Source organism: Sebastes umbrosus, chromosome 7 (assembly GCF_015220745.1).
Source record: "Sebastes umbrosus isolate fSebUmb1 chromosome 7, fSebUmb1.pri, whole genome shotgun sequence".
Taxonomy (NCBI): domain Eukaryota; kingdom Metazoa; phylum Chordata; class Actinopteri; order Perciformes; family Sebastidae; genus Sebastes; species Sebastes umbrosus.
In genome coordinates this window covers 11,257,116-11,271,440 of record NC_051275.1, presented here as the reverse complement: position 1 = coordinate 11,271,440, position 14,325 = coordinate 11,257,116, and the positions used below count along the sequence as shown (strand labels likewise).

General features: G+C 41.8%; 2 protein-coding genes and 1 long non-coding RNA gene across 8 annotated transcripts; 2 read left to right on the top strand and 1 right to left on the bottom strand.

Annotated features, from left to right (window-relative positions):
• The first annotated feature begins 411 nt into the window (after window positions 1–411).
• Window positions 412–10,696, top strand: LOC119491012 (Na(+)/H(+) exchange regulatory cofactor NHE-RF3-like). The gene is made up of 11 exons (XM_037774576.1): window positions 412–547; window positions 2,206–2,233; window positions 3,213–3,274; window positions 3,372–3,583; window positions 4,813–4,884; window positions 5,872–6,004; window positions 6,441–6,577; window positions 6,671–6,878; window positions 8,877–9,073; window positions 9,157–9,375; window positions 9,685–10,696. Exons 1-11 carry the CDS (start codon window positions 532–534, stop codon window positions 9,715–9,717), a joined length of 1,317 nt encoding a protein of 438 aa, XP_037630504.1. The 5' UTR covers window positions 412–531; the 3' UTR covers window positions 9,718–10,696.
• A 1,361-nt stretch (window positions 10,697–12,057) lies between these two features.
• LOC119490888 (girdin-like) lies at window positions 12,058–14,325 on the top strand. 6 transcript variants are annotated; one of them, XM_037774420.1, is made up of 3 exons: window positions 12,059–13,016; window positions 13,227–13,414; window positions 13,541–14,325. In XM_037774420.1, the coding sequence occupies exons 1-3, from the start codon at window positions 12,191–12,193 to the stop codon at window positions 14,189–14,191; spliced, it is 1,665 nt and encodes a 554-aa protein (XP_037630348.1). In that variant the 5' UTR covers window positions 12,059–12,190; the 3' UTR covers window positions 14,192–14,325. The 6 variants fall into 6 exon arrangements, with proteins under 6 accessions (XP_037630345.1, XP_037630348.1, XP_037630347.1 ...); XM_037774423.1 differs by having other exon boundaries at window positions 12,065–13,016; window positions 13,227–13,288; XM_037774417.1 differs by having other exon boundaries at window positions 12,058–13,016; window positions 13,227–14,325.
• LOC119490889 lies at window positions 12,969–13,367 on the bottom strand. The gene is made up of 2 exons (XR_005207502.1): window positions 13,255–13,367; window positions 12,969–13,212 (listed from the first exon to the last, which is right to left on the bottom strand). It is a non-coding gene; the product is annotated as an uncharacterized LOC119490889 (long non-coding RNA).

The window sequence follows — 14,325 nt, the reverse complement described above, 5'->3', positions numbered from 1 at the left end:
CCAAAAGTGGTCCAAGGAAGGAAAACCGATAGAAGAGCTACTGTAGCTCAAATTTATGAAAAAGTAAATACTGGTTCTGATAGAAAGGTTTCAGAACACACAGTGCATCACAGCGCAGTTTGTTGCGTATGGGGCTGCATAGCTGCAGACCGGTCATGCTGACCTAATGTTATGGCTGATCGGTATATATTGTTATCGATTAAAATTTTAAAAGGGAAGAGGCATTTCCAGCTCTTAGGCTGCCAGCTATGCAGCACTTTCACTTTGAGAGGTTGTTTGATGGCAGCTGTCCAATGCACCAAGATTTTAGAAGCTCCATTGTAACAGCGTTGTCTCTTCCACCATAACGTGTCACTCTCAGCACACAGCTTTTCTCTAGCAGTCAGTAAATGTTTAACCTAGATGGCTGTGGAGAAAGGAGTCGACATCTCACCTGCTCAAAGCGTCTTTTATTGTCTTTGTGTGCTGTGAACCTTGTCCGTCCACAGCGTTTCAGTCTGAGCAGGAACACACACACACCCTCGGGACTCCATGAGCTCCTCCACAGGTAGGCTCTTTCTCTTTCTGCTTCACAAACTAATGACTCTCCATGATTTGACTATTCAAATATAAACTCCCATGCCAGTTAGTCTTGACGAAACTCACCTGTGGAGAAGTCTTTGTGGCTGCGGTGGTAAGTCACTATTACCTGTGTGCTGTATTTGAAGGTAAATTCATAGTGCCTGCTCTTTATTTTGATGAATTTGGGAACTGTTTGCTCCATTGTCTCAAATCTGATAGGTACTACGCGACTGCTTTGGCTTTAACACCACAGAGTGACTCCAGTTGTTTTCTTCCTGGTTAACCATTGCCCGCCCACATTCCTAGTCTGGATACTTGTGTGCAACACTGAGGCTTTTTACAATTCTTAATAGAGAATGTTGTTGTGCGTACACGGCTCTGTCCTCCTGCTGCTGACACACACACAGAGCAAACAGCCCTGAGCTCAGATATGACAGGTGTCATCTTGATGGTTTCCTCTTCACAACGTCGATTTTGAAGGTTCTTGTGCAAATGTTCATAAAAGAGCTGTTGGCCACTGGAAGTCCATTTCCACCAAGAACAATAAAGAATTCTAAATAATTAAAGGCTAAGGTGGAGCGGTTAGCACAGCAATAAGGCCCTGAGTTTGAAACCAGACCCAGCCAGCTGGAGGCCTTTCTGTTTGGAGTTGGTTTTCTCTGTGCAGCGTGCATGGTCAGAGGTAAACCAGGCATGGCACGTTCCTCCTGCCTTATTCTCACACTGTCCCTATTAGAGTGTTCTTGGTATTAAGGAGGTTATTGAATGGATTAATTTACCCTGACATGAACTCAGGGGCCTACTGGCCATCAGTGACATCCTGTGGCTCAGGGGCCAGTGACCAGTTCCTGCAACTATCTGGTCAAAGAGGGATAATAGTGAGCCTCTCTTGTGGGAAATGAACGGTGACTGTACCGTAGGTGTCACCTCCTCCATTACCACATGCAGTGCTAACGGCTCAGTTAGTTATTATTCTGAGCTTGTCATCACAGAGCTACACCTTTTTAATTTTGGCAGCAGCCGCTGCCTGTATTCCCTGAGATATACACATACAGTATACAGACAGACAGGGTTTTACTCTGCGTATTTCCTGGTTCCAAAGAAGACGGTAGATTTTAGACACATTTTGGATCTTCGCTGCCTAAACCGATGCCTTGCACACAAGACAAGGTTGGTTGACAAGACAAGTATGTTGACCACCAACAGATACTGGAACTGTTTCAGCCGGGAGACTGGTACACCACCATTCGACTTAAAGAATGCATATTTTCCCGTCAAGGTGGCACCGAAATACAGGACATTCTTGCGTTTTGCCTTCCAGGCGATAGTCTACGAGTACAACAGACTACTGTTTGGCTATTCGCTGGCTCCCCGCACCTTCAACAAATGTGTGGACACGGCGCTGCAGCCACTACCAAACCGTGGCATGAGGGTCTTCTTTTAGCTTGACGACCTCATTGTCATGGCCAAGTCAGAATTAGGGTTGCAATATCTTGTCTGATCATCATTTTGACTGAAGGCATGGGACCTAACAGTGTTTTAGCATACCTAGATATATCTGAGTCATGTGATGATGGCTACAGCTGTCTGTCTGTGGCTGCAGGAAGGTACGAGTATCTTATTGTGTCACTGTCACTCCCACAGGTTGCCAGGATGCGATGGAATTTACACGGTAAGTACAGCTTTGGATGCTCTGTCTAACTAATAGTAGTACTAATGTACTACAATAAAATACTGACCAGAAAGGTGTAGGCTGAAGCTTGTTATACCTAATAGGCCTTAACCTTTTCACTACTAGGTTTACAGAAACAAAAACAGAATTTTAGTTTTTACATTATTTATGTGTGGTTTCCAACATAATTGATGATCAATTATCACGCCCAGAAAATAATTTTCATACACTCGTTACTTTGGTCTGGTGCTCCACCCTCTTTAGATGTTTGTTGGGTTATTTTCTCTTCTGTGTGCGCACAACGCCCTGCAGTCTTGTGCTCTTTTACCTGCTAATTAAGATCAACTATCACACGCCTTCACTTACAGTACAAGGAAATGGGATTCATCATTATAAGAAAACAGGTCCGAATAATTCTGTGGTTTAAGAAGACGTCATGAATGTGTCTTAGGACCTTTCTTAAGAAGAAACTTAAGAAGAAACTTAAGAAGATGTTGGTGAATGAGGCCCATTGGAACTATTCCCTATGTGTTGTGTTCAGTGCCATGCGGTGACATAACTTTGATAACACTGAAGCAGATAAAAGCTGAACTGTGAGCTCCTTATCTTCTGGATACTTTCAGCAACCTCAACCACAAGGACATTTTAGCTTCTGTGCCACATGTGTTGACCTTTCTAACCTATCAGCAGACAAGAATGTTGATATTCAATGACAAAGTTATTGAATGTCTTTCTACAATATCGGCACATGCAACTATGGTACGGTTAAGGTTAGGGAGAGAGGATAGTGGTTATGACAAATAAACAATGGTTGGTATAATGTACATTGCACTGGGCCTCAATGATACACTGGAGAATCGTCCAATATGGTTGTAGTTCGGAGGTTCCATGATGCTTTGTCATAAAGTGATGCTGACACAGGACTTACTGGTTTGTTTTTGACCACATGACTTATAACCAGTTATCCATTTTTCATCAGTTTTACCTTCAATCCAAAGGAAGGGATTGATAATCCAGCTCTGGTCATCACCGATGATCCTGGTGAGGTTTGATACGCGCGCCTTTACATACAGAACCTTTCAGAACTCCTAAAATCAGTTCCCTTAGTGTTGATGATCTTTACTAACCATGTGTGCAGAGCCTGATGAGAGCCCCGTGCCCAGACTTTGCCAGCTGAAGCGTCTGGAGGGGCAGTGCTTTGGCTTCTACCTGCGGATGGACCAGAGCAACCAGAGCTTTGAGATCAGAGATGTGAAGTCCTGGAGTCCTGCAGAGCTCAGTGGCCTCAGAGAAGGAGACCGAGTGCTGGAGGTCAACGAGGAATATGTGGGACACATGGACTTCTACAGGGTTAGTGTCCAGAATTTGGTAAATAAACAGTCCATGTTACAACATGTCCTGGACCCATTCCTATGAAATCGATCATTTGTATTGACGTTGGTGACCCCTGAGACCTTTCATCAGGCTCCACCATCTGCCCAAACTTTCCCCACTTGTCTACAATAAACAGCTAGCTATTTCTCATCACAGTTTGATTAATAAAACCAACTTCTTGTTGAGTTTTCCTCTTGTATTTTACCTCTGGTAGCTTTAAGACAGCTTTCTGTCAGACAGTATCTTGTGTATCAGCTCTTCATTGATGTCATTGAGTGTGCGTGTGTGCGTGCGTGCGTGCGTGCGTGCGTGCGTGCGTGCGTGCGTGCGTGTACCTTTTATTGCCTGTTTGATACTAACATTGACTGACTGCCAACTCCTCACTCACTACTCTGCCCTCAACTGCATCATTCTCGTATTTATTTTACTTTTTTGTATATAGTTTTTTCACAACCAGCATGAACTGCTTGTTTTTCTCAGATTTAAACTACAAATACAACACACGCCAGCCTCCGTGTGTTCTCCCTCCACCACTTGGCCAATCCCTCTCGCCATGTTCGTGAAATATTGGAGTTATCACGATTACACATTTCCGACTTTTAAACAGTGCTGTTGTTTTCGTTTTATCCTCACACGACCTCTACCTCTGTAATCACACAATCACCTCGATGACGTCACGGCTCGCAAGTTGTTAACATTGCAATCTTTCCATCTTCCGCCCTTCGTCCCATATCACGTGAACGGGGCATAACTGATAATCTGATAAACACACAGAGAGAGAGAGAGAGAGAGAGAGAGAGGGATTGATGTCAGGATGTAATGAGAATTTCAACAAATATGACACATTTTTTTGGTGAAGATCACCAACCTTAGCTTTAAGTGCGGCGCTGTAGCAGCCAGATGGCCTTCAGTAGGGGAACTTCTAGGTGGCTGCATCTGTAGTTAAAAGTAAACAGACTGGACTAATCTGAAGGTTTTGGCATTAACTTTTCCTTCTGTCTTTATGTTAACCTGACCTTAATCTATCTGACTTGAGAGGTGAAAGAAAAGGACAGACTGCTTTCTGCTCTGAGTTCTTCACAAAAGTTGTTCCTGTAATTTAGGATGGACCTAAATGTTTAAGGAACAGGACCTCACAGGCATTAGAGATTAAAATGAAAGTTTATTCACTGATTCATTTGTCTCTCTCTGTCTCTTCCTGACAGATTGTGAGGAAGATCGAGTCGTGCGGCTTACACTTGTTTCTCCTGGTGTTGAGACGGAACGAGTATCAACAGGTACTGTAAGAGGATTAAGAAGACATTATAATCTCATCACTATACCATCCCCCATGGTGAGGACAATAGGCTGGTCTCACAGTAGACATCATGTCTTGTCGTAGCAGGACAGGCACAGGTGAGCTACTGGTTTTATATGGTACCTACTGGCACTGGCTGGCCCTCGCCGGGGGGCATTTCCTTCAGTGCGCCGCGACCCACTCTAGGTCGGCTTGGAAAGGCCTGGAGTGAAGGTGGCTTGCAGCCCTGTCAGTGAGCATTACAATACCCAGACCTCGCCACTTCCCGGGGCCGTGGACTGTGCTTACTGCGCCCTCTCTCCCTGAGGAGGACGGACGGGGCTCAGCCGGAGTGCACTGTCCTCAGTGCGTCAGGAGTCGATGGAAAACATGTTTTCGCTCTTCTCCGGACTGGCTTTGGCAAGAGTTTGATTGACAGATGGTTCATCCAATCACCTGCCAAGTATTTTTTTGAAAGCCTGCCCTTTTCCAAACCGTTTCCATTGACTGCTTCTCAGGTGGTTCTGTTTAACAAACCATCTGGCGGGTCAGGTTTGGTCTACCTACCGCAGGAAACTCTGTATTACGTCATCTAAAGCTGGATGTCCCCACACTTCAAAACTCATTCTGGCGCCGCTGCCTGCTGGTAAAAAGTGTCACCTGTCAGTGGAAGACGAGCGTCATATATGTGACACAGCAGAGGCAGTAAGAGTGGTCATACATCAGTAGGGGATGTGCCAGTGGAACACCAGTTACGTATTGTTTGCATATGCCATAGGCTATGGCATCTTCTAGCCATGATTCTGCTGTTTCCATAGAGGTGCAGAACTTTTATACTGCAGTGAAAAACAGGGCTGCTGTTTGTAAAATGTGACGGGAGCAAAGAAAAACGCCCTGGGGTTCAGAGAGTGATGTGAGTTTATCTGTATGATGTTATTTTGAGATTCATCCTTCTATGAGTTGAATCCTGCTCATGTCTCTCCTCCAGGCAGTGTCTACTGGTGTGGATCTACAGACGCTGGCCAAGTCCTCCAAAGGGGACCGCTGGTCAAGACCCAGATTGTGTCACATCAGCAGACACCCGGAGCATGGCCTGGGGATGGCCATCATCTCAGTGGAAGGTACCTACACACTGCTGTCATTGAGTGTTATCTCATTTACGGCTTCTTCTCTACTACACATAGGCCTACTCATCACGGCTTCTCTGTCTTCAGAGAAGGTGCTCTGAGCTTAAACTATTTCACAAGAAAGCCAAACAGCTCAAATGTCAGCAGATGTCGATGATACACCGACCGTTACTGATTCACTTCCTGCTCCATAGAAGCACCCTGGTTAAAAAGGTTGGGAGGCTGCATTTGTGTTTATAATACTGTGTTCAGTTAGAAGCTGGAATTATGGATTCCTCACGTTCCTCCTCAGGTTGTCATATATGTTTGGTGAGCACAGCTTTTGGTTTTCATCGTTGTTTTTATCTTGTTACAAAGTACAGCACTTTTATTCCACACCATACTGATAATAATGATTATGATTATGTTAATAGTTACTATGTGTCACCAGGTCAGAAGGGCCAGTATATCGTGAGCACAGTGACTGATGGTCCAGCAGAGAAAGCTGGTGTCTGCACTGGAGACAGACTGATCTGGATCAACGGAGTCATGGCGTCAACGCTCACATACTCCACTCTCAACAGAACTGTACGAAACCAGTTTCCTCCTCAGATCGAACTTAACTGTGTTTTTTTTTAGACTGAACATGTGTGTGACTCCTGCAGTGTGTTTGGTTCTCAGGTGAAGAAGAGTGGAGACCCAGTGACGGTGATGGTAACTGACCGTGAGAGTGAGTTTTGCCGTGTCAGGAGGAAGATGCCCATCCTGCCTGTGGTGGCAGAATGCTGCAGCCTCCCCCACACTGCCAAAACCATGCATCTGCTTAAAGGTGACGATGGATTCGGCTTCCTGCTGAGACAAGAGAAGCTGGCAGGCTCTCGAAGGATAGGTGAGAGATACACTGATGGCCACGTCATCCATACAGAGACACACACGTGCACACACACACACCTCGTAGAGCCAGCGCACCGTTTTATAAAGACAAATGGTGCTGTGTAAACCTGACAAAATGTGTAGTTCAGATTATGCAAAGATAGTGAAGAACTGAGATAACAGTCTTCAGAGACATCTCTGTCCACAACAACTAAGCATTTCCATTTTGTCATGATGTGTCTCAATATATAATATTATCTTAATACAAAGTACATCATATGTTGAGGTGCACTAGTTTCCTCTCGGCAGTTTCTCATATCTGATATAAGTTTATCTGGAGTCAGATGCATAAAACTGTTTAGATGACTAAGACGGAAATAATCATGAGCATTCTTTCGGGCTGATAAAACAATTTGTATGTTCTGTTTTATAAATGTCAATCATTGTAGAACTGGGCTGCATACATCAGCTTAATTTATGCTCCCAGAGTTAGCCATAAATAGACATAGACACGCCCTAATCATCTGTTTGCATGTCAGAACTGTCTGCTCCACCAATCACGAGACCTAGAACCTAACTGTAGCTTCTACAACAACGCCAGAGCAGGTGTCATTATGAGCAATCGTTTATAGCACCATTATCATAATAATTGGTCACATGTACCTGTCAATCAGCAGAGGTATCTCAATTATTAAATGCATTCTTATCAAACATATTTCACAAAAAAGGATTAAATGAAAATCATAAACAGGGAAATAAAATGATGCCTCAAATGTAAATAAAATTACAAAGTTGAGCACACAAAAGTAATGAATGCTCCTTTGATTGCATTTTACAGGTTTACAGGTTGTAGAAGATCAGATTAAAATGAACTGCGAGTTACTGCTGAAAAAAACACCAAAACAGTTCATGGTTAAAATGATTAATGGAGACATTTTACAATTAAAAGGTTGTGCTTTCAGGATTCAGAAACCCTAAATGTGCTGAGGCTGGTGAATGGATTGGCAGGCTACCAGAAATTTAGTAGCTGATAACAATACCAGTGGAATTCCACGATTCTCAATACCAGTTTGATTAAGTAAAAAACAAAAGTAAAAAAATAAATCCTCCTTTATTACCGTTAACATACTGGTTTTTGTTATGAAGTTAAACTGGTCATAATTCCCTCTCTATTATCTATTTTATATTGCTGTGAAAACATCTCCTTCAAACAACTGGAAAATACCCAAAATCTACATTTTACAAGATTACATTTGAACACATCATGATAACATTAGATTTTATCTTCACCCAATACTCATCGGATGATGGCAGGTGAAATACATGGCCAACCTTTCTTTAGGATGGAAGACTTTTGTTTTGGTTTGGATTTTGAATTTTGGTTCCTTATATTTGGAAAAGTTTAAATTTTTTGCTCACAAGGACAAAAAGATGTCAGAGTGTAGGCGCCAAATTCCTCATTTCAGAATATATTATTATATATAATATGTGAAAATTTTAACTTTTTTGCCCCATTAGATATTCCGTTTATTAACTTAGTAAATTGGTTTATTATTATATGTCATTATGGAAATCCAACATGGGATCTTGGGTGGGTTGCCGACATCACCGCAGACCCCAGACACACCAATATGTTACACCATATAAACAATATCGCCAACGTTCTATGATCTTAATACCTGACTTAGATGTTACCACTTTATTACCATAACACCTGAAAGTGGGATTGATCCTGTGGCGAAGTGCGGCCAAACTAAAAGTTGGGGATGATTTAACTTTTAGCAGCAAAGTGCAGCCAGAGAGGAACCACAGCCAATCAGCTAACAGAGTCCTGTGACTGTGACATGTTGACCTGTGTTACAATCTCCTTCTACCTGAAACACATGAACGTGCCTCAAGGCCACAGAAAAGGATATAGGACTAGAGGATTCTAACCTCTCTCTCAGTAATAATCAGGTGATTTAAAGTATCTCTGAACTTCTACTATTTCCTCTCTAATCCTGCTGTGACCCAGTTCATGTGCTGAGGGAGGTGGATGCGGGAAGTCCAGCTGAGGGGGCAGGAATGGAGGATGGAGACCTGCTGCTAGCTGTCAATGGGAAACCTGTTGAGTCTATGGAGCATGAGGACATTGTCAAAAAGGTTAGACGGAGTGGCGACAAAGTCAGTCTCACCTCTATATCTATACCAGGAAGAGACTTTTACAGAGAGGTGAGTACAGTTCTATCAATATGTTCACACAACTACAGCTGGACACAACTTGCCTTCAACTGTTTTCTGTTGTTTTCCTGCAGTTAGGCATTCCTCCCCTGTTGTTCCACGACAAGTGTACGCTCCAGGATGACGGGCAGCAGACTGCCTCCCACTGCACCAAGAACCAGAGCGAAACCACTCTGAGAGACAGAGATGGATGTCTGACACATCCCACAATGTATGTGCAGGATGGAGAGGAGACAGGCTCTGGTGTCCACTCAGACTGTGTCCCCGATCAGTCAGGAACTTTAACCACACAGGTAATGATCATACTATTCATTACATCCTCTATTCTACGACTCTGTGTACTTCAGGAATAACTCTTCATATGCACAAGGACAGAAATATGCATATGCTTTCTTCATTAGGTGCACAGTATAATGCTGTGCATACACCTGGTTCTGTTTTATAAACATAAATGGACATAGACATGTTCCTTAATCCACTTTTTGTATACCGATAACTGCGCCTGCTTCTCCACTTGGTAGTTCAATCCAATTAATTTTTATATATGTCCCCTCATTAGAAGAGCATGTGGTTATTCTGACTAAATGTTTTGTGTTTTTCAGCTGTCAGAGACAACAATTGATGCTTTCTTGTGATGGAAATGAACAGAACACGAATGACATCAGCAGACGGAGGAAGACGAGGAGCTCAGTTCATAGAAGCAGATGATTTTACAGCAGTCTGAGGTTAGACGCTCTGAGATGAAGTTATGTTATTATCATAGATTTGATTTAATCAGTCACTAAATTCACCTCTTCTGGCACCAGGCGTTAGGACCATGTTTGGAACTGGATGTTCCTCCAAATCTATAATAAGATCACTTGACCTGTGTATTTAACCTTGTGATCTCCAACTGTACATTTTGATTCATATTTTTTGTTAATTATAAACAATGGTCATTATTTTGTATGATGTAAGCTGTGAAATATCTTTAAAATATTAAGCACCATATATAGAAGCTGAACATTTTTAAATACCGTACTTGTTTGTTATGGTCTCTATATGATGCACTGTAGCTTGTACACTGTGTATGGATGTATTCATTCATATCAAATGTTTTTGTGGCAAATGTTGACCTTTTTATCTCATAAATATGTCTTTTATAACTCTAGTGTAATGCCCATTGAAAAAATCAAAAACTGTATAAATGTATAAATTGTAAAAATATTGTCGGTTCATTATGAAACTGTGGCGGGCATAATTAACGGTTAACACTGGAGCCTGATCCGTGTCCCTCCAGCTGATCGATGAGAGATGACGTTACCTCCAGAGGGTCGGACTCATACACACATTCAGATGTCCCAAATCATAAATATAAATATGAAGTAATGGAACTTCCTACTGTATATGATAAAGTATGATGATAGTGAAAATGAAAATGAAGACAAAGATGATAGAAGTTGAGTTGATTAACTAGATTCACATGATTTGAGTCAAGTGATTGACGTGTTTTGTTATTTCAGAGTTCTTTTTGCCATAGGTTTATTTTATAAATAAACTGTCCACTATCACGGACTAATTTTTAACTTCAGAATTATAGCAGGCTACCTCAGAGTGTCACTCAAAAGGATATCAGGACATGTAAACTTCCCAAACTTGGCTTTATGACATCACAAATCCCTTGTAGCGTTCGATGATGTCATAAAGCCACTTGTAGCATTCGATGATGTCTTAAAGGCACTTGTAGCATTCGATGATGTCATCAAATCACTTGGAACATTCAATGATGTCATCGAATCACTTGGAGCATTCGATGATGTCATCAAATCACTTGGAGCATTCGATGATGTCATCAAAGCACTGATTTTTTTTTATATACTTTATTTATTGTACACATGTTCATATACTTAAGTACTAACATATGTAGAATAAAAAAAAAAAAAAAAAAGATTAAAAAAAAATACTAATTACATGTTCATTTCATAATGCCAGAGTTATTTTCATCATATTTAATTTAATCACTTAAAGGTCTTACTGGCTTTTTTGTTTATAACATTAGGTTACTATGACTTTTTTCTATATAATATACCCTATAAAGCATATCGAAAAAAATCATATGTATGTTGAAAAGAAGTTATATTACAGCAGGTTGAAAAATGAAAACAAGTCATAGTATAGTATGTCGAAAAAATAAAAAAAGTCACAGTATAGTATGTTGAAAAAAGTCAGTGTAGTAAGTTCAAAAAATTAAAAAAGTCATAGTATAGTATGTCACAGAAAATGTCATAGTATAGTATGCCGGAAAAAAAAGACATAGTATTGTATGTCGAAAAAATCGTATGTAAAAAGTATAGAAAACATTTTTGGACATATTATACTATGATATCTTCTTTGACATACTATACAATGACTTTTTTAATTTTTTGAACTTACTACACTGACTTTTTTCAACATACTATACTGTGACTTTTTTATTTTTTCGACATACTATACTATGACTTGTTTTCATTTTTCAACCTGCTGTAATATAACTTCTTTTCAACATACATATGATTTTTTTCGATATGCTTTATAGGGTATATTATATAGAAAAAAGTCATAGTAACCTAATGTTATAAACAAAAAAGCTAGTAAGACCTTTAAGTGATTAAATTAAATATGATGAAAATAACTCTGGCATTATGAAATGAACATGTAATTAGTATTTTTTTTTAATCTTTTTTTTTTTTTTTTATTCTACATATGTTAGTACTTAAGTATATGAACATGTGTACAATAAATAAAGTATATAAAAAAAAATCAGTGCTTTGATGACATCATCGAATGCTCCAAGTGATTTGATGACATCATCGAATGCTCCAAGTGATTCGATGACATCATCGAATGTTCCAAGTGATTTGATGACATCATCGAATGCTACAAGTGCCTTTAAGACATCATCGAATGCTACAAGTGGCTTTATGACATCATCGAACGCTACAAGGGATTTGTGATGTCATAAAGCCAAGTTTGGGAAGTTTACATGTGTCTCTCAAGACATGAACCAACCATTTGAACTCAGAATCGAACTCGAGATCACACCTTTGTGAGAGAGAGAGCGAATTTTCAATTGAGGCAAACTGTTCATCAATGACAGACTGCATCTACACAAGAACAATGGACCAGCAACAACTCTACGAGGATGCCACAGCGATCAGCTATCAACAGCTCTCTGCAGAGCTCCAGGCTGAAAAAGATAACAATTATTATCTTCAGCTGCAATTCGCTTCACGTGAGATCAACCTGAGCTTTGAGGAGGAGCAGGTGAACCACCTTAAGAATGAAGTGGTCAGACTGGTGCTCCTAAACGGGTCCCTCCAGCAACAAGTAGAGACTACTGCACTTCTTCAGTGGGAAAAAAACAACCTGCAGGAAGAAAACCGCACCTTACAGGATCAGGTGCACGTCCAAACATGTTCCCTCCAGCAACAAGTGGAGCATACTGCACTTCTTCAGTGGCAAAATAGCAACCTGCAGGAAGAAAACCGCACCTTAAATGATCGGATTCTCGTCCAAACGGGGTTCCTCCTGAAACAAGTGGAGGATACTGAACTTCTTCATTGGCAAAATAGCAACCTGCAGGAAGAAAACCGCACCTTACAGGATCAGGTGTTCGTCCAAACGGGGTCCCTCCAGCAACAAGTGGAGAATACGACGCAGCTTCACGAGGAAAATAACACCCAGCAGGATGAAAACAGCCCACTGCATGAGGAGAACCGCATCCTGCAGGAGAAGCTGACCCAGAATAACACCGAAGTGGTCAGACAGAGCCTCCAAAACGAGTTCCTCCAGAACCAAGTGGACCACTTGAATAAGCTCCTGGAAGAGAAAGACAGCACCCTACAGGACGAAATCCGCACCTTGCAGAATGGAAATAGCACCCTGCAGGACAAAATCAGCACCTTGCAGAACGAAAATAGCACCCTGCAGGATGAGGTGCTCGTCCAAACAGGGTCCCTCCAGAAACAAGTTGAGAAAACTGCACTTCTTCGAGAGGAAAATAGCACCCTGCAGGATGAGGTGCTCGTCCAAACGGGGTCCCTCCAGAAACAAATGGAGAATACTACGCTGCTTCGGGAAGAAAATAACACCCTACAGGACGAAATCCGCACCTTGCAGAATGGAAATAGCACCCTGCAGGACAAAATCAGCACCTTGCAGAATGAAAATAGCACCCTGCAGGATGAGGTGCTTGTCGAAACAGGGTCCCTCCAGAAACAAGTTGAGAAAACTGCACTTCTTCGAGATGAAAATAGCGCCCTGCAAGACGAAATCCGCACCTTGCAGAATGAAAATAGCACCCTGCAGGATGAGGTGCTTGTCGAAACAGGGTCCCTCCAGAAACAAGTTGAGAAAACTGCACTTCTTCGAGATGAAAATAGCGCCCTGCAAGACGAAATCCGCACCTTGCAGAATGAAAATAGCACCCTGCAGGATGAGGTGCTCGTCCAAACGGGGTCCCTCCAGAAACACATGGAGAATACTACGCTGCTTCGGGAGGAAAATAACACCCTGCAGGATAAAATCCGCACCTTGCAGAATGAAGATAGCACCCTGCAGGATGAGGTGCTCGTCGAAACAGGGTCCCTCCAGAAACAAGTTAAGAAAACTGCACTTCTTCGTGAGGGAAATAGCGCCCTGCAAGACAAAATCCGCACCTTGCAGAATGAAAATAGCACCCTGCAGGATGAAAACTGCACCTTGCATAATGAAAATAGCACCCTGCAGGATGAGGTGTTCGTCCAAACAAGGTCCCTCCAGAAACAAGTTGCGAAAACTGCACTTCTTCGAGAGAAAAATAGCACCCTGCAGGATGAGATGAGCGATCTCAAAGAGGCTCACAAATCCAGCCTAGAAAAGCTCCAGGCTGTTCAGGAGGTCAATCAGGGCATCCGAACTGAACTCGAGGACCCCAGCGACTTTCACGACGTGAACGTGAAGATGCTTACCAACAAGCAGCAGAAAAGCAAGACCCAAACCGAGTCTCTCCAGAAAGAAGTGGCAAACTTGAGTGATGACCTTCAGAACGATAACAGCAGCAAACAGAAAAAGAGGAGAAGAAAGCAGAAAGGAGCAGGACAGTGTCTCTAAATGAAACCACATTGCGGTTTCATGTGTATATATATATGCATATAGTGTAATGTGCATATATATGTATAGTGTAATGTGTGTATATATATGTATATAGTGTAATATGCATATATATGTACAGAGTGTAATGTGTA

What these genes read in the sequence shown, in the direction of transcription:
- LOC119491012 (XM_037774576.1), top strand. An exon ending in GATGCGATGGAATTTACACG is followed by an intron (nt 2,234 to 3,212) that starts GTAAGTACAGCT and finishes ATTTTTCATCAG; the next exon opens with TTTTACCTTCAATCCAAAGG. An exon ending in CAGGAACTTTAACCACACAG is followed by an intron (nt 9,376 to 9,684) that starts GTAATGATCATA and finishes TGTGTTTTTCAG; the next exon opens with CTGTCAGAGACAACAATTGA.
- LOC119490888 (XM_037774417.1), top strand. Translation starts at nt 12,191, where the DNA reads ATGACAGACTGCATCTACACAAGAACAATGGACCAGCAACAACTCTAC. An exon ending in CAGCACCTTGCAGAACGAAA is followed by an intron (nt 13,017 to 13,226) that starts ATAGCACCCTGC and finishes TGCAGAATGGAA; the next exon opens with ATAGCACCCTGCAGGACAAA.